Source organism: Oryzias latipes, chromosome 22 (assembly GCF_053564925.1).
Source record: "Oryzias latipes strain Hd-rR chromosome 22, Olatipes_Hd-rR_3.1".
In the NCBI taxonomy this organism is placed as follows: Eukaryota; Metazoa; Chordata; class Actinopteri; order Beloniformes; family Adrianichthyidae; genus Oryzias; species Oryzias latipes.
The window spans coordinates 12,679,760-12,698,872 of NC_136258.1; the positions used below are offsets into that span (position 1 = coordinate 12,679,760).

Genomic DNA, 19,113 nt, shown 5'->3' on the forward strand with positions numbered 1-19,113 from the left:
CCCTGACTTACAGCGAGAAAAGGTGCTGCAAAACTTCAGCAAAGTCAGACATTTGGAAACTACAAACACAAAGAATCTTTAATGTCAATCAGGGTTAACTGTTTTTGGATTATTACTTTGAATATCTAATGACATTCTAATGAATGGTAATTATGTTTTTAATGGCTCCAGTATGAAAATGAAATGCTCTGACATCAGAGGAGGTTGTGTCTCTCCTACAGTGGGACTCAATCAGAGCTGTGGCACAAATTCAATACGCTTATTGATTCCTTCATTTTTCAATGGAGATGTTTTCATGCGTTGTGTTTGCAGCGATAAGCAAGTCGAACAGCTCTTCCCAGCTGAAAATCATTTGACATCTCTGTCCTTGTCACTCAATGCCAGCTCTGTCCCATTATGTAACTCTAATCATCTTATCTGGCTAATGACTGACTTAGTCACTGACCTAACTCCAAAACCTCACTCACCACCAATGTAGTCGCTACACTTTCTACACACTCCCTTAGAGGTGGTCTTTAAACAAATAAAATAATTAGTTTAATTGTTTTTTTCCTTTTTATAGTTAGCCTTTCACTGCACCAGGTTTCATTGGTGTTTTGATTGTACCTTGAGGCCAGGGGGGGCAGTGTCTGAGGTAGAAGCTGACCTCAGGCCTTCTGGCTCCCCACCGCTGAAGAAGGTCCAACAATAACAGCTCCGGAGGGAGAGCTCGCTCTGAAAAACATGCAAGATGAAGACATTTTAAAACAGGAATATGACAAATGGCCAAAAAAAACAAAAAACGAATGTCTTAACTCTGTCCCTCCCAATGTATTTGACTTAAGAGTACACTGTCCCATCTTTAACCCTTTTTACTACTGGAAATGTCGCTGGTGACACAAATTAAAACACGCTCTTCGAAAGATCAAAACTCTTTAAATGTTTACGCAATTTCCGTAATTCAGATGAATTCTGAAGCAGTGAAAAGAGGCGTAGGCAACACTTCACAACCATGAAGGTACTTTTCTCCACTTTTCCCTGAATCAGATTGTTTATGTTAATTGCATAAGCATTTTTCTACTGCAAAGTGCTGCATATCAATGTAAACTTACCATACTCTGCTTCAGAATGCATTGTAATTCTGGAAATTTGGGTAAACAGTCAAAGAGTTGCAGTAAGGAAAATAACATCAACAGCGGAGCTACAGCTCCGGTGTTAAAGGGTTAACCTTATTCAACCATGCCATTTGAATTTCTTTCAGATGGTTTAAACACAATGTCTAGTCTTTTGTCAGAAATCTGTCTGCTAAAATCATCTGACTGAGTCATTTGATCAGACATGACTTTCTGGTCAATAATGCTCATGACTTTATTTTAACAAAGCCACAATTGTGACGGCCAGAAGGGTGGTGGAAGCAAAAACACGAGTTCATTTAGGAAAGTAGAAATTTAATGTCTCTTTAAAAACAAAGGTGATTATAAATACGGTGGATATATATTCTTTTCTAAAAGGTTTTTCATTGACATAACTGTAGTTTTTTATGACTTGATTACTATTAAAAAACTTGGCTTGTTGTTGACAGTGAGGCTAAGAGGAATGGGGCTTTCCTCTCTTTCCTCTTTCTGCCTCTCCCACGTTTTTGAGGAAGTGGAATTTAAAGAAAAAAAACCCAAACTGACATTGAAAAACTGAACTAAACTCTTCTCTTTGGCCGTTCATCTTTTCTTTTCGCACAGACATACAGTATATAGACTGGAAAGACAAATGTCAGACAGCAGCCGCACAGTTTTGAACAGAAAAAAACTGAAGCCCGGAGGGGGACGGGCATGTTAACCGCAGTTTGCTCCACCCAACTCAACAACGTGCCCAATAAGGTCAATACGATGGGTCAAAGTGAAGCGAGAGGTTTGTTGAGTCCAAAAATGGATCCATCCCCGTGACAGTCACGCAGCTTCTACCCCCACCTAGAGCTACAAAATTTTACTATTACGCAGCAGGTTTAAACAAATCAATGACCTTACCACAGTTGTACGACTAAAAAGTACAACAATAGACATAGTTTAAAACTGTTTTAGTTTTATTAAGTATATAAAACCAGCTGTTGTCACTGTTGGTAATGCGTATTAACCATTTTTGAGGGACATATCTGCCTCCTCCCATATGAACTTCACAAAAAGTTACCTATTGAATCAGCAAAAACTCACAAACATTTAAAAAAATGTATTCAACTTTTTTTTCCCCTTACATGGATGAGGATTTTTCAAAATAAAACAGCTGAAAGACCACATTGAAAGTGTCAAAATATATAGGTTCTACTTTTCTAACAAGTAAACTGAATAAAAAAAAGATTAAAAGCCTTTTGTAACCATAACCTTTTGAAGAAAATTGAACTAATCAAGCAGGCAGTGTGAAAGTACACATCTGCAAGAAAAGTTAAGTATATATTTTATTCTTAACATAGAACAGTAGGTAATACATTTTTAAAGATTTAAAAATCCATTATTGGTTTAGGTTCAATGAAATAGTTTAACAAGCACAATCTGTTTACACTTCTTCCAATGATTTTCACTGGGGGTGAAACAATTAATCGATAAATCGGTGAATCGATTTCTATTCCTAGGGTTGAATCACATTGATCTGTCTGAGGCAAAATTAAATCGAATCGACCAATACCAATTAAAGAAACTGTTTCAAAATAAGATAAATCGATAGCTAAATCTATCTTGGAAAATACCATTTGGACTGAGGTTTACTTGACTATAGTGTAAAATCGACCAAGTGCATCACGGAGGAAAACACACATGATGGCAGCAAAAAAATGATCAAACCATCATTCCAGTCCACTGTGTGTTTGAATTTTACAAAGAAATGTGACCATACAGTGTGCTAGAGTGTTCTAATAATGTTCCATTTGTATTATTTTGATGTGGAAAAACAACAGTGGGCTGAACTTTATGAATCTATAATGTGAATGGATTTGTGATTAATTCTTGTTTACTTGTTTGTTTGTACACATATTTCATTTACATTTGATTACCTTGCAAGAAATACAAGGAATCTGGAAAACTTCACCTGTACTGTTCAGTACCAGGTTTTTTTCTCTAAGTACCACTGGTGGAAATTTTGGTTAAAGATTTCTTGCATTGATTTATTTATTTTTTTGTCTGGATTGATTTAATATTGCCTGTATCTCTTAGCTGCATCATACTTCGCTAGGAAAAATTACTCCAGTCACACTATTTGGCTGTCCGCTCTTCCATCGTACTGTCATCTAACAGTTATCTGTGCCACAGAAGGGGTTGTGTTTTAAGTTTGTTTGCATTTCTAATGTTTTATTTGCTCTATAAAAAGCGATAATCCCATAACTTCTCCTCACATTGGTTTTGTTGTTTGTTTTTAGTCAAATTTATGGCAGGCCTTCTAGAAATAATGAGGACATTAACTGTCTCTGAGAAGATGCTGTGTCGTCTTTGAATAACAAGGAAAGTTGTATAAATGACACCAGGCACTAGCGCTTGAATATTGAACGGAATGAGTCTCAAACAGCCTTTAATGCTACATCCTAAGAAATCCTAACGTTTTTTTTTTTCAAACACATTCTGATGTTTTATTTTAAAACACTAAGGCTATGTGTATAAACTTTATTCTAACCACCTCCCATAACGCAAAAAAAAAAAAAAAACAAGACCAAAAATAATCTCTGCTCGTCATATTTTCTCAGCGGTTACACACAAACACACAATAGCAAGAGCTGAGCCTTTGGAGCACTGTGTCTCATGGCACTGAAACAATCTGACACACATGTAGAAGCATTTATTGTGTGCTGTTTTATATTGTTGCCCTCTGGGACACACCCATAACCTCTCAGTCACACTCCACGCACACACACACAACACACACAAACACTGTGCTGTTTATTGCTTTGACAGCTATGCTTGACTGAAAGTGGGCCAAGCCTTGATGGAGGTAGCAGCTCTCAGAGTGTGAGGGAAATGGACTGGTCCACTCGAGCCAGCATTGTCACAATCATAAAGAGTTCCTCGCTGCTGTATTGATTTCCTAAACTGGAGCTCCGCTGTAAGCCTCACAACAAGTGATTTAGGCTAGTTCACAATGTGATAATCCTGTCATATAATACCAGATTATTTAGTAATTATTTACACCCCCTGATCCTCAAAAGACAAGACTGTGAGTAGTATCTGTGTTAGTGCTGACATAGCCCAGAATAACCGATAACCGAGTTTTTTTCTTGAGCATTTCTTAACTTAATGATGTCTTTACACGACTAATTCACTTCTGTAAAAGCCTTTAGTTAAATGCTTCCTTTATTTTTGACTACATCAAACAGCCTAAACATTAACCATGCTGCTTTTTACTAATCTGCATTCTTAATAGTTGGAAATCGACATCTGCTTTAAAGAAACAGTGAGAGAAACAGCTGACCACCTGAGCTCCGGCTCTTTTTATCATACTTCAGATCTTATCCAGCTGAACAGATCTCCAGAACTCCAGAGACTAGATTAAAAAAAAAAGGACGACACACCTGTTTACTGTCACAAAGACTGTAATAAAGACCAGGAGTACCGTTAGAGCGCTACCTCAGAAAGATGCTATCAGGAATGTAACATACGGCTAAAACCAGACAGACCTCATGAATTAGGATGAATTTATGCACAAAGAACTTTGAAAAAAACATAAAATGTGAACCTTTTTATCAGTTATTTTAAATGCTATATGTCAGTCAGAAAGAAAAATTTCCCCGCTTTACAAATCAATATTTACTTGCAAACAAATCAAATAATCACCACTTGTCCAGAGGGAATCAATATCTAATGCTAGTTCCTTTCAGATCAATCGAAGATTATAACAAAACTAAATCAAATATTGCTTTGTTTTTCTCATAGAGCCCCCAACAGTAGTTTAGTGATAAACTTTGAAACATTTAAACCACCAGACATTCAAAAAGACCTCATGGATCTGATTATGGCTGTCTTTTTTGTAAACATTACTTAGTGGTTGTGTTTTTCCATTAAAAAATATCATTAGTCTGCATGTAAGGACAAATAAAACAATTTAGTAACAATCCGTCAATTTAAAAAGTTCTTGGAAAATGTTTTTCTTAACTCTGTATTCTGCTAAATATTTACAGTGTTCCCTCGCTTTAACATAGTTTACCTTTTACAGTCTCACTCGCTGATTTGTTGCTTTTTTGTCAGTTATATTTTCCTCTTTTTGAACAGTGCAATGTGCTCTGCATCCTGATTGGCTGTTAACCGTGTCAATCAATCTTCTCTGCACTGTGTCTGCTGTACAGAACAGGTTCCGTTTGTCAAATTTTCATAAGTCCTTGATCGCGAGCAGGTCTTTGGTTTCATTCTATAACATCAGATTTGCCTTGGCTTGTTTGGACCACACAAGATTTTAAGTAACAGTGGTTAAACCCACTTTCTTGCTCCTTTTTTTAGATTTCCAAAGACCTTAAAGATGGATTCAGTTTTTTAGAAACCAACAGCGGAAATTGGCGGAAGTCCAAACAAATTAGGCATGTGCCATATACATTTTGCTTAGCATACAAATGAAAACATGGATGGCTAAAGTATGATTCCTGACGATTTCTGGTAAACCAGTGATTGGACTCACCGTGTCCATTCCAGACCTCGGCCAAGTGGCACTCCCCCTCACCAGCCTCCTTGCAGTACTCCACCACATCAACCACTCTTGTTGCTGGAGTAACTGGGACCTCAGTTAACATCTGCTGGGTGTCATTGAGATAGACTGTCAGGATCACCTGAAACCACAAACAGATCGAATGTTATAGTTCATTCAAATTAAAAAAGTGGCCCAGACTAAAACTGTCTTGACCCAGTCGAATTCCCTATTTCTACTTTTGTAGGGATATCATGGACTTCAAATACTTTTGTATTTACTCTAAATGAGTGCAGATTATCAGTTCAGAAAATGCTGGAAAGTTCAAATTTTGTGATCTTCAACAAGTTTAAGGTTTCTTGTATGTATGTATGTATGTATGTATGTATGTATGTATGTATGTATGTATGTATGTATGTATGTATGTATGTATGTATGTATGTATGTATGTATGTATGTATGTATGTATGTATGTATGTATGTATGTATGTATGTATGTATGTATGTATGTATGTATGTATGCTCACAAATAAACAACGATGACCTTTTTGAACTTAAAGCAGCCTCTGACGTAAAATTTCTCAGGAGGCAAATTCTTTCCCTGATAAAATCACTTTGTTGTGAAATCAACAGCAGTCCATCTGTACAGTGTTTGAACAGTGGGAATTCTTTTTTACACATTTAGCCTCTCCCTCCTACATTCATCTGTCTGTCACTAGAATCACATGTAAAGACAAAAAAAGAAACAATGATAAGTGAATCTGCAGGTTTACAAGACTTCAACATACAGGACATATTTGCTTTCATTCAACAACAACAAAAACAGACTACTTACTCTAATAATAGGATTATAAAGATGGTCTTTTCGTTCTACTAAAAAGACCTTAAAAATCATACCATGGCTTGCATCAGCAAGGATTTTTTTCCTTGTATGAACATTAGTTCACCATGTAAAAAGTGACTTGAAAGTCCAGCTCCGATCATCTTTTGACGTATTTCAAAAGCTTTACCAGTGGTCTTTTATTCATGATTATGCAGTTTTTGGCCAAAATCAAATAACCTGTGTCTTTTTCTACAAAATAGTTTCTGCAGAGCGGCAGTACAGGGCTCTGCACACTCATTTATCGTGGGGGACACGCTCTGCAAAGTAGGATTGCAAAGTCACATTAAAAGAAACTCTCCCACACTATGAAGGCTGAACCACGATATAGTGGGGGAACTCTGAAGGTCATCATTTGCCCTTGAGTTGTGGGCGGGACAATTGACGCTGAGCAACCCCCACCCCCACTTCCTGTTACCGATTACTGAGAGTTCTCTGTTTACACGTTCTCCCACTAGTTTACAGCCTCTCACATCCCCAACCTAACATTACCAGGGCGAGCAAAATTTCAGCTATCCAGATGTACAGTTTTTATTTCGATGCCAGCTCAGATGAGAAAAACAAAGATGTTCATGGATGTAGTCGTCTACCAGTGGATGCATCAGAATGGAGCAGAGCAGGGAGCTTGTGGCCCGCCCACTGTATTTGCAACGTCACAACTACAATCTTTTTCCTAAGAGCTGATCTTGAAAGACAAGTTATTGATTCATTCATCTTCTAAACTCGTTTTTATCCCTTTTGGGGTCACGGGGCACCCGAAGCCTATACTGGCCAGTCATGGGCAAAGGCAGGGGACACCCTGGACAGGTCGCCAGTCCGTCGCACGGCCACAATCACACACCCATACACACTCACACCTAGGGACAATTTAAGAATTTAATAGACAATTTAAATTTAATAAACCTATGAAGAATGTTTTTGGATGGTGGGAGGAAGCCGGAGTCCAACGAGAAAACCTACGCATGCACGGGGAGAACATGCAAACTTCACACAGAAAGGTAATTAGTATTTATCACTTTTTAGTATTTTATGGTCTAGCTTCTCAGTTATTGTACATCTGTCAAGTGAGTCAGCAAGTGTTGTCTATGTGGCCGAATACTGATGACTTCTTTGTTGAGCATACAGTATTAAGTTCTGTGTTTCTTCACTTCATGAAACAGCTTGGTAATTCAAAAAAGTCAAGACAGTTTGGCTGAAACTGAATTCTTCCCCTAACCCAGTGTTTTTCAACCTTTTCTGAGCCGCGGCACACTTTAAGCTTAAAAAAAATCCCGCGGCACACCAGCATCCAAAAATGAAAAAAAAAGGAGAAACTCATAGTCTGTTTTGATCTACAGTCCCTCCACAATCTCACATGCATTTTTGTGATAATTATTGCAGAAAAAGCTGGAAGCTGCAGCTGTTTTTCTAAAAGATGCAATAAAAGTTAAGTTATAAGATTTAAAAAAAGTTTGAAGTGTGTTCGTTGTTTTCAAGACGTTTAACAACAGAACTCCTTTTACGCTGTCACTCTCACAACCCAATGCATCATGGGAGATGTAGTGCATAAAAACGGCCGGCGGAGATCGCTTTTCGGAGCTTCATGGTTTTGTTCACTTGTTCCACGGTCTGATACCGGATTCTGTGGAAAGCTACACCGCTGAAGACGAGCTTTAGCTGGTATTTTTGTTAGAACTGAGCGACTTTACGAGCTAAATCGAGACAAGGAAGTGAAGACTTTAACCACTTCTGATTGGGCAGACTGATGACATGTGATTAAGCCTTCAAGAATGATTGGTGGAGACAGGTAAAGGGGCGGGACTTTTCCTAAATACAGCCGGAGCTGCAGCTGAATCGCGCTGCCGTCATTCTTATCAAAATGTCTTTAATAAAATAAAATAAACGCAAAGAAAAAGTATTTTACGATCTTTTATATTCCTAACTCCTCAGTGTTTTATCAGGGCCTGTTTGGATGAACACAGAGCTGAAATCCTGGAGATGGGAAATGTTTTTAGATCAGTTAATGAGGGCAATTTCCCACGGCACACTTGACCATCTCCCACGGCACACTAGTGTGCCGCGGCACACTGGTTGAAAAACACTGCCCTAACCTATAGGCAGTGATGAAAGTCAGGCAAGGAAAAAATCCCTGAACTTTTCTTTGAGCGATATGGCGGGCACAGAGCGAAATTTTGGAAAAATACGTGGTCTTAGATGCATTCTGGTGCATTCTGGCAACTAGTTATTCACTTCTTTATCAAGAAACTAAGACTAATTGGAGCATCATGATTTGTCATTCAAACCCCTAGTTTGACTCTCCATTAAGGACTTGCTGGTCCCAAAAAAGAATTTGGAAAATTGCTCAAAGTAACACAATCCTACAATCTACGCTTTTCCTTAAAGCTGCAAAACATACAATTGCTAAAATATAGTAACATCAAAGCCCCAAATGGCAAAAAGAACACCAGTAACTATTATATTCTATGAAAATACCTCAGTTATTTATACATTATTTCTGCTTTAGAAATGACTGATGTACAACATCCACTTGCACTGTTTTCTCAAACTATAACTACATCAAAATATGGGATCTGCTTTAAACTATAATTCTTTAACATAATACATCAATTCTTTAACACCAATACTAAGTAATCTGGGAAATATCAAAACAAACATAAAAACTAAACTAAACATTGTAAACATTATTTTTTAAGGGAGTGTGGGTCCAAACCATCAAATACTTATAATTAATGTCAACTATACTGGACTAAATCATGGTAATTAGGAAATACAAATAAATTAGAGAAATGTATTCAAAATAAAAACTGAAACTCAAAACTAAAATTGAAATTATTTCAAAATGTGGTTTTGAGATTATTTTACACAAAAAAGTATTTGACCTACACTACCTTAAAAATCTTTTTTTTCCAGCCAAGACCACTTCAATTTGTTTTTTATCGTCTTCTCACAACTGAGGTCGTGACCACGCTCAATAATGACGATGCCTGCCATTATTTTAACACAAATTTGATCGCAAACTCTTCAGATGTGTTTGTGAAAATTTAGCGTGGGTCCGCCAGTTTTGGTCTCTAGGGAAGCGAGTCACGCTGACCACGTGGTGCAGACAGAGCCAATCAGACCCGTCGACGCATCCGAAAGCAACTAAAACGTCCTGTCATTGGTCAATTAGGCCGGGAAGACGAGAGATGGCCACGACCATAGAGGAAGCGATCTGCGGAGAAATATAGAAAATAAAGCTAAAATTAGCTGATTTCAGACCATTTTTTGATCCGGAAAGCGATTTGTCCGTAGAGATCTGGTCTTTATTTCCCGGAAAGTACGTTCGGTTTGCTCAAAAACCCGGATTTCCGGGAATTCCCGGAAGACTTTCATCACTGTATAGGGCTTCTCCCTACCACTACATTCATCCCCCCAAACTGAGAGTTATAGATAAAGTGTCTTCGAGTTTAGACGTTACTCCTACTCAATATCGCAGGTCAGCTACAGTACGTTAGCGCGGAGCTGCAAGCGCTCGGAAATACATGAAAGGTCGTTCTGGTTTGGGTTTTATTCAGGAACAGAATGTGAAGGGTTGGTTTTATCATGAAAATCTAGTAGTAGTAGTAGTAGTAGTCTTTTTTATCTAAATCTGAGGGTGGTTTTGATTATTATTGAGACCAAGTTGCAGTTACACGTTTGTGACAACAAATGCAAAAACATTGATTACAGATTAGAGTTTATCGAGTATTTAATTTGCGGATCACCGTTTCATTTCCTTATATTAGCTTGGATTATATATAGCATTTCCCTCTCGTATCATTTTATGTAACTGTCTCCAGATCAAATAAAATATAATTTATTTACAGTGATCAGTGGACTAATGACCCCATAAAAACTGTTTTGGCACAATGTATTTGCAATCCTACAGCCGTGTTTTACCAAGTGCCGATTTGAATGATGTCATGTTAGATCATCTGTCAGTAGTTGACGGATAAATTTAGGGTAATCTGGGATAGGATCTCACACACAGAGACACACACAAAAACACACAAAATGCACTTTTAATCTCAAATCCTTCGTTTTTCTTTCCCTCTGTCTCTTGTTTACACACAAAGAAACACAAATTGCCCCGTGTTTGCATACTGTAGGACGTGCACACATGTACACACAGACAGGGACAAAATATATCCCATCCACTAATCCACAGCGTTCTGCACACCTGTCCCAGATCATATCACGTAATCTCTGGATGCTGCCACACTGAGAAGGGTTGCATTTCCAAAGCTCTTCTTAGACAAACAGACAAGAACATTTCAATACAAACACGCACAAAAAACGTACAACCCAGCAAACACAGCTACTCTGTAGATTACTATTAACTTACTATTAAGTCATCTAATCATAGCTTCACTGCAGCTACACTCTACCAAAGAAAAAGCCTCAAATCATAATACTACCACCACCAGCTGCCGGTCTGACTGTAGGAATTATGGGTCATTTTCTTCAGACGTTTTTGTAGAATAAAGAAGGAAATTTATTTTCACCCAAAAATAAATCAAAATGTTCATGAAGAATTAAACGGTTTTGGCTTTCTGTTTAAAACCTATTTACCACCTTATTTATTCAAACATGTAGGTCCGCTTTCACAGCAAAATACATATAAGCTCTAGTTTAAAATGATAAATTGGGTAAAAGATGCAATTCGTTCCACCAGTGTGTACTATATATAAAATACAACTTCCCATAGAATTATGTGGGAAGCCGTGGGTTGCGTCCGAATTCTCTTATTACTCACTACTTAGTGCACTATATTTTGTCAGCGTGTCTGAATTTCCAATTTCAAAAACCATTGCCCAGGATATTTCCCATAAGTCTCTGCGAAAAACTAGTGCATTGATGGTAACTGGATTAGTGACTACAGACCACAATGCAATGTGTTTCAACGATTTGTTATTCAAAAAAATGTATTTACATTTTTTTTTTAAGTCGTCCAAGCTGCCATCATCAGAATAGTGGATTCATAAATTGTTTTCATCATCGCCTTTGGCATTCAAAAAAAAGAATTGCGAGCATATGCCATAGGACATCGCATGAATTTTATTCGATTTTTTCCCTAAAAAAATGAAGACAACTGTTAAGGAAGGGAAGCGCAGTTAAAAACAAAACAAAAAAGAACTTCACCATATTTTTTTGAAATCTTTATGGAAAATCAGATTTTTTGCAGCCAATATAAAGATAACTTTGTGATGTAAGTACTGGGATGGTCCCAGCAACATTTGGGATTCAGATCTTCCATTCTATGGAGCGTTCTTCTGTACCACTGTATATGCTTGCAGAAAATAAAGGTATATTTTTTTCTCGTAGACAACACTATTTCTTTTAAATATTAAAATATACAACATTTTAATTACTATTACTATTTAAATGTGCCATTACGTATTCATTATTTGAGGTATTTTCTCTGTAATGGTAAAGTAGGCATTTAAGAAAGATGAATAGAAACCTGATCTCAAGCACAAAAAGTTTTTCTCATAAATGTCTACATCTGCTTATATCTTAGCTGAAGTATTTTTGTTCCACTGTGAATCTGAAAGTCATCAGTTTAGAAAATTATCATTGATATTTAGCCCTAATCATTCCAAGAAAGAGGCTCAGTTTTGTCTAAACATGTGTTGTGTCTGAATAGATCCGTAGATCTACAACATCTGTAAACCTCTGTATTAAATGTAGAACAAACTGAAAAAAAAACAATCCATAGATTTAAAAGTAGAATTTTTGGCCACAAAAAACGAAAGAATTTACTGTTGGAAAACCCTTTTCAGTCATTGTGGTTTCTTTAGACAAAGATGATAAAGTTGGAAGAACAAATTAATTTGTTTTGTAATGTTTAACTGATAAAAAAAAGAAAGGACAGTTTGTTTGTGTTTATCGAAAAGCTAAGGAAACTATCTTGCACTCTCTCATTCAAACACTCACACGTGCACACACACACATGCACATACGCACATCTACAGCAGACTGAGTTGTGGTACCTAAAATGCCTTTGGTGCTGAATGGAGATACTATTTTAAGCATTAGAGGGAGGAAGTGAGACAGTCAGGATTGAGACTGTAAGCAAGCTGGGGGGACAAAGACCACCATGTATTTTGCTGTTCAGAAAATAACAAGCTGACGCTTATTTTGTTGGGGAAAAAACGTCTGGACTCCTGTTGAAACACTTTTACTTCTTTTTTCAAACAAAAGTTTTGTGAAGTGCTAAATAAAACCCACAATAATATGAGTGGGTATGAAGTAAAAGTCTACATCTTTCAAAAGTGTAAAGCAGTGTCAGCGTAGAAGACCACGTCTGGATCCAACACTCACCCATGCTTTGCTTTTCCATTTGTTGAGTTTCTTCTTTGATTTCTTGCAATCTCTCAGCTTGAGGTTTTTAGACAGAACCGCCAGCCGCTCCAACACCAGCCCCAAAAAGCGCCTCATCGGGCATGCATCGAGCTCACCGCTGAGCATGCACACGAGGGCACCGGCCACTTTGACAAACTAAAGCATCCTTTCTGGTTTGAAACTGGCGACTTTGCAGGTGACAGCGTCTCAAATGTGTTTGCTGTCCGGGACGTGAACTACAAATATAAAAGCGTGTCAGGGAAGGGGGGGCGAGGGGAGTCAACTTTCAGTGAATGAGTGGAGGAGGAGAACGGGTGAGAAAGGGAGGATGACAGCTGATAAGAGAGGGTGAATCATTTTCTGGCTGTTATCAGGAGGAGACAGTCAGACTGAGCTCACACCAACTTTTAAAACAAAGTGTATCCTTCAATAGATGAAGAGTTGAGTGTCGAGATTATTCCACAACAAGTGTAGCTGTGAAAATCAGGTCAGTCGGATGAAATGATTCTCAACACAAAGTTGCAGAATTCCTTTTCTTCTATTTCACAATAGGCTCATACCTCTGTTTTTATTTGAGAATTTACAATTTTTTTGGCCAAATAGTCACGCAAGAGCCACAGTCTAATTTTTGTATGAACTATTGACTGTATAACTAGACTGAGTGACTCCCCCCCCCCCCCCCCCCCCCACATTCCAAACAGGAAGTACCTCCTGGCTCCAAGAAACCAAAATCCCATAAACATCTATAGAGAAATAAATATCTCTGCACAGGATGGTGTATGTGGTGTACTGGCCCGAGTGATTGTGACTTCACCTATAAAGCATAACTTGTTTCCAGATTCAGTAAGAAGTGATTGGTCCGAGTTCTATGGAAACCACTCTCACCAATCAGGCGCTTGTTGGGAGGCCACACCATTACCACTTAAAAGCGGGCTTGGGAGAAAGTCAAAGGTTTGAAACGTTCTAAATAAGGCCACATACTTTTATTAAGGCATCTGATTGGTAAGTTTATAACTTTAATAACTTGTACAACAGAAAAAAATATTGTGAAAAAATTAGGATTAGCAAGAACTGTTTACAAAAAGGTAGTAGAGCGAGAATGGTAATTCTGACAAATAGAATGAGGATTTTGGCTTCTTGGAGCCAGAAAGTGTTTTTTTTATGCAGGTGTCATATACACTGAATGGTTGACCCTCATGTCGAACATACAAAACATTTGATTGACTGATTTTGCACCAATCACTGCTAAATGACAATGTCTGACTCCAACATGGCGGCATGCGTGTCGTAAAAAAATGGCGACTGAACTGACTTCATTTGGTTCATTACACAATTTCCATGAATGAAACAAAGACAAAACTAAGATTGTGAATGGTGATCTTAATTTAACAGAGAGTCAAGCGGATGACAAACTAACACTGCAAACAAATTTGAATTCATTTTTGCCATTTTTGGTTTGCAAAAGATGAATTTCCCATCTGCTTCATTTCCTCTGATTTTTTTTTCATTTCCAGACGGATCTGTGCAGCAAGTTTCAAAGTGTGAGGGCCGCTGTTGCAGGGAGACATGAAGACTCATTCAAGGGTTGGAGACATATTACATTATTTATCAGAGCATTTGGAGCGAGAAAACGCTTTGCTCTAAAGGAGTTTGCCTTTTTTCCCAGGAGTAAGTAATAAATACCTTAAGACTGAATATTTATGTGTTTAGTAACGGGTCTTTATTATTACTCACTGGCTGAGTGTGTGTGAGAAGTAAGCACCACGTAAATTGGCAACACTTTTTAGTACTTTTTCTAATTTCACATTCATGGGAGGCTTCCTGTCAGATTTTTTTTTTTATTAGAAAAAGTTATTTTAAATATTATTCTATATTTAATGCAACATTTGGCCTTTTTTATTTTTATTTAAGTCACTGGTTTAGGTGTTTTTAATTAAAATGCACTGAGGAAAGGAAACACAAAATTCCAACACCTCAAATATTAAAAAATACATGAAAATGATGATAACTTCATGAATATTTATTGACTATTTTCCCTTTAAAGAGGATGATAGTTGAATGAGTCTGACATGACTTCCCTGGTGTGTGGCAGAGCCTTCTAGGTCTCAGTATCTCAGACGTCTAACTCTTTTTTTAGCCCCACGTCCAGCAGAGCTGGAGCCAGTCGGGTCATCGAGGGTCAACTCTGATGTCTTCACTGACAGAATCACTAGAGTTTGCAAACTCAAACACATCCTGGCAATATAAAGCACAGCTAATATTATTTTAGAACTAAGTTGGATATTTTTTTGAATATGTTAGGCCTGCTTGATGAGGCCACTACAAGAAACACATTCTAATCAAGCCCTTTTTTTCTCTGTTCAGTCAGAACATTGCACAGCTAATCAGAACGATGAATAATCCTGAAAGCACAACATACTAGAAGTCAACAACAGTAATCAGCAGGAACATAATCTAAAAGTGGATACTTCCGGATTGTTCGTACTGAGATGTGGAAGGGGGGTCTGACCGGCAGCAGCAGTGGCGGCGGGGCAAAAGCTGCAGGGCAGAGATTAGAAAAGCTGCACTGATCCACCGCAGCATGACTGCGCTGGCAGAGAGCACGCTGGCAGAGGAGCTGCACCCCTCACACACACACACACACACTCAGAGGGTCACATGCTGGTTACATGTGCTCAAACACCCTCAATTTCTACAGCTTCTATTGAAACAAGCAGAAGATAAGTCGATAGCTGGGATGGAGTAAATATCAATTTCCTAATTTCTTCTGCCTACATAAATGAACCTGCAGGATCACATTAATATTATCCTACCCTTCTGTCCAGATAGAGAGATTAACACAGTATACAATATATATTAATCCACTGATTGCAGCCATTGGTCGCTGCACTAGCATCTTCCCGAAACAAGACAAAATGTGCTTTCATAAAAGAGTTGCTATCAGAACTTTTTTTGTCCATGCAGAAGTTCTTTTTCACAGAGGTACAACCCTTTCCAAGATGGAAAATGACTGATCCAGACTAGCTGTAAGATATCGAGAATGTGTGTAAACAGATGGGTGACAGAAAGTGGAAGTAGGCTTGCTCCGTGCTAGGCCTGCACAATTAAATGCAAATTTATCGTTTTCGCGATTTCAAGCTGTGCAATATCCATATCGCAAAAGTCAGTGAAAATTAAAAAAAACGGTAAACCTTAAATTTCCTAAACAATCTAATGGCAACTTGAACTATATAATGAATTGAATAAATCCCATTATCCATTTGACCAATCAGATGGAGCCCTTCACGTTGTTGACCAATCGGATGGAGTTTTTATGTCAGATGTTGCCTTCCTAATTAGACGAGGGTCATCTGGAGAATAATTTAAGGTATTTTGACTCTTATTTAAATTAAACTTTTGTTTGGCGTGGTGAAATGGAGATGTTTTTGTTGTTTCTGCTATTTGTTCATTTATCGCAAGTTATATCGTCATCGCAATATTGATCACTAATATCGCATATCGCGAGTTTTCCTCATATCGTGCAGCTCTACTCCGCGCCAATAGCCACACCCAACTCGGTGGCAATTTTCAAATGATCTACTGCCACTCTGAAGAAACTATGGCCTAGAAAACAACACAACACATAATTAAAAGACCACTGGGAACGCTTTTAAAATAGTTTAAAAGATCTGTTTTAGTGGGGTTTTAATGACACAAATTCTGTTTCAAAGTAAGTACCCTAGACTCTACATATCTTGGGACTTTTTTCAATCACTGCAACCTCAAACACTTTTTTTGTGTTAACATCCTTACACTTGTTTTATCAGAGGCGTGACTAACCTTTAGTCATAGCAGAGCTATAGTTTCTGTGTTTGCCATGTTTGTGATCACTGTGTGTGCAGAAAGTGGTACTTCGCTCAGAGACATAATATTTTCTTCTAAACTTCTCACAAGGAACAGAAATGAACTTCTTCCACACACACATACACACACACACACACACACACACACTTTGGTGTAGTTTCCACTTACACCCAGATTTCTAACTTGAATGTCCGTTTGTCAATGTCAGGCTAAACAGTCCTTATCGCAGCTTACCTGAGGCCTAACAAAGGTGAACAAGCACATGAGTCAAACTCATCAGCTGCTACAGGTAAAAAGGTAAAAAATGCACACAACATGAAGTGAGGTATCTCCGGTTAGTAACCTCGTAGAATACTAGAAAGCCTGGCTCAACAGAGCTTGACACATAGATCAGCAAAATGTTTCTTTTTCTTTTGGTTTTAAGAAAATGAATAAAAACTAATTTATTCTATTCTCTCTGAGGCCTGGTAACATGTGACCCATGGACCAGTACCAGCCCACAGATGAAAGAAATGCCTCGGACAAAGTTAGCGAAAAATTTACAGAGAATAAAAATCAACATCTACAGTATCTAATAACATCAACATCTATAACTTCCTGCGGAAAAAAACCTAGAGATTTAAAAGGTTTATAAGCTCAACTGAAGAGGCAGATATGTTTCAGCGCTCACCAAAGTCAGAGTAGTGACAAACTGTGATTATGACTAACAGCAGAATGTTTTTCAGAGATAAAAGCCAAGGCCCCTGCTGGCGGTTCTTGACGAGTCCATCCACCGGTGAGGTAAAGTTAAATTTGAAGAGAATTCACATTTCAGACAGTCTGTTCTGCTCTCACTCAAACATGTAAACACGTAGCCAACAGGGACAAACTATATTGTTTGAAAAAGTAAAATTCAGTGACGTAAAGGGACAAAGCATCCAAGGGCTGGTTACTGCTCCTAACTGTCCCGTTTGTCCTGCTTGTGATGTTTCTGATGTATTTTTTTGTTATACCTGAAAAGTTCTCAACAAAAATGAAAGGTAGAAAAGAATGCAAATATGAAAACTGTAGAGCCGAAACAAAACACAATGGTTCCTTTTTGCACCTGTATTTAAATTGTGCTTAAGAAACCTGCATTTTTCAAAAGTATTAATATTTCAATTTATCTCCGAAACTATTTTTTTTCAAGTGGGGGAATGGCCTTCTAATTGACATGTACCCGTGTTTGTTGGAAGTGTAGGAACTACGATGGCCCGACCTGGTCATGCAGCATGTGACTACTTTGTTTCATTTCTCTAGAAATGTTTGGGGTTCAGTGACCTTTCTGATTAAAATGGCAATGACGACCAAAATTAGATCTAGCGAACAAGAGCTTTGAACATGAAAGCCCGAAACGCACATCTACACTTGTTTACATAGACTTTTTAGTGGAAGAGGTCCGTCCAAAGCGTGTTTTCGAGACTGGTATAAAAGTATCATTACGATTACTCCAAAACAAGATTGCATAAAATTTTTCCTTCTGTTTCACCAACCTGTAACCGTTGTCAAACTGGTATAGGTTCTTTATCTCATTTATATTATTCATGCCCTATGCTAACATATTTTTGCTCTGATATTTTTAAGTTGTTTAGTTCCGTTTACAATGTACAAATAACTCCCCATGTTCTGATTGCAATATTTGGTTGTCCAGAGCAAACTCAGAAGCTGTCACACTCAACTCAACAAGCAGTCATGTTTGGAATGATTATAGCTAAGAGGATTATTCTGAAGGAGTGGAAGGCTTCTACTTCCCCTAGTTTCTGTAAATGGCTAAACGACATGACGAGCTGTTTATACCTTGAGGAAATCCGATACAAACTGACTGGTCAGCAGGACAAATTCACAAAGAATTGGGACCTTTAATGGATCATTTTAATCAGGCGAAAACCCAGCATCTCACCTGATGACTATTGTTTACCTTTCTTTCAATACTCGGGACAAATCCATGTGTGTTGTTGCTGTATGTGGGTATTTATGCTGTGTTTCTCAATTGTACACTGGCAGTGTTTGTGTTGTGTGTATTTAAAAGTTTACTAAAAAGCAATAAAAAGAAATTTAAAAAAAAGTAGCATTATGGTTATGCAGACTTAAGATGGTTGCAAAGACAAAATAATTGAAAAAAATATTAGAAACTATTTCGATTAGTGCTGCATAATGAATAAATATCCTACTCCAGGTATCTTTCAATCAAGTCTGACATCATCTTGGGTTTTAAACTCAGTTATTGTTTGCGGTTTTTTTTTTTTTTTTTTATTGTTATAACCAGTGGCCATCCGGTACTGAAGGGTGCAGTCATGAATCTAGAATGTCAATATTGCTTGTTGGAAAGGAAACCAATGACAGCTGTAAAGCTGACACTCTTACTTACATGCGTCATCCGCTCG

General features: G+C 37.8%; 1 protein-coding gene across 6 annotated transcripts in view; it reads right to left on the reverse strand.

Moving 5' to 3' along the window:
- The window catches only part of LOC101164267 (apoptosis-stimulating of p53 protein 1), a 237,134-nt gene that overhangs the window by 215,016 nt on the left and 3,005 nt on the right, over positions 1 to 19,113 (reverse strand). For 4 of the 6 annotated variants that reach the window (XM_078941338.1, XM_078941337.1, XM_023951409.2 and 1 more), the window contains 2 exons: positions 5,620 to 5,767; positions 607 to 714 (listed from right to left, as the gene is read on the reverse strand). In XM_078941338.1, coding sequence (XP_078797464.1) covers positions 607 to 714; positions 5,620 to 5,731 — 220 coding nt within the window. In that variant the 5' untranslated portion in view covers positions 5,732 to 5,767. Of the gene's footprint in view, positions 1 to 606; positions 715 to 5,619; positions 5,768 to 12,847; positions 13,126 to 19,113 lie in introns of those variants that run through there. The other 2 variants (XM_023951408.2, XM_023951407.2) reach the window with 1 other exon arrangement.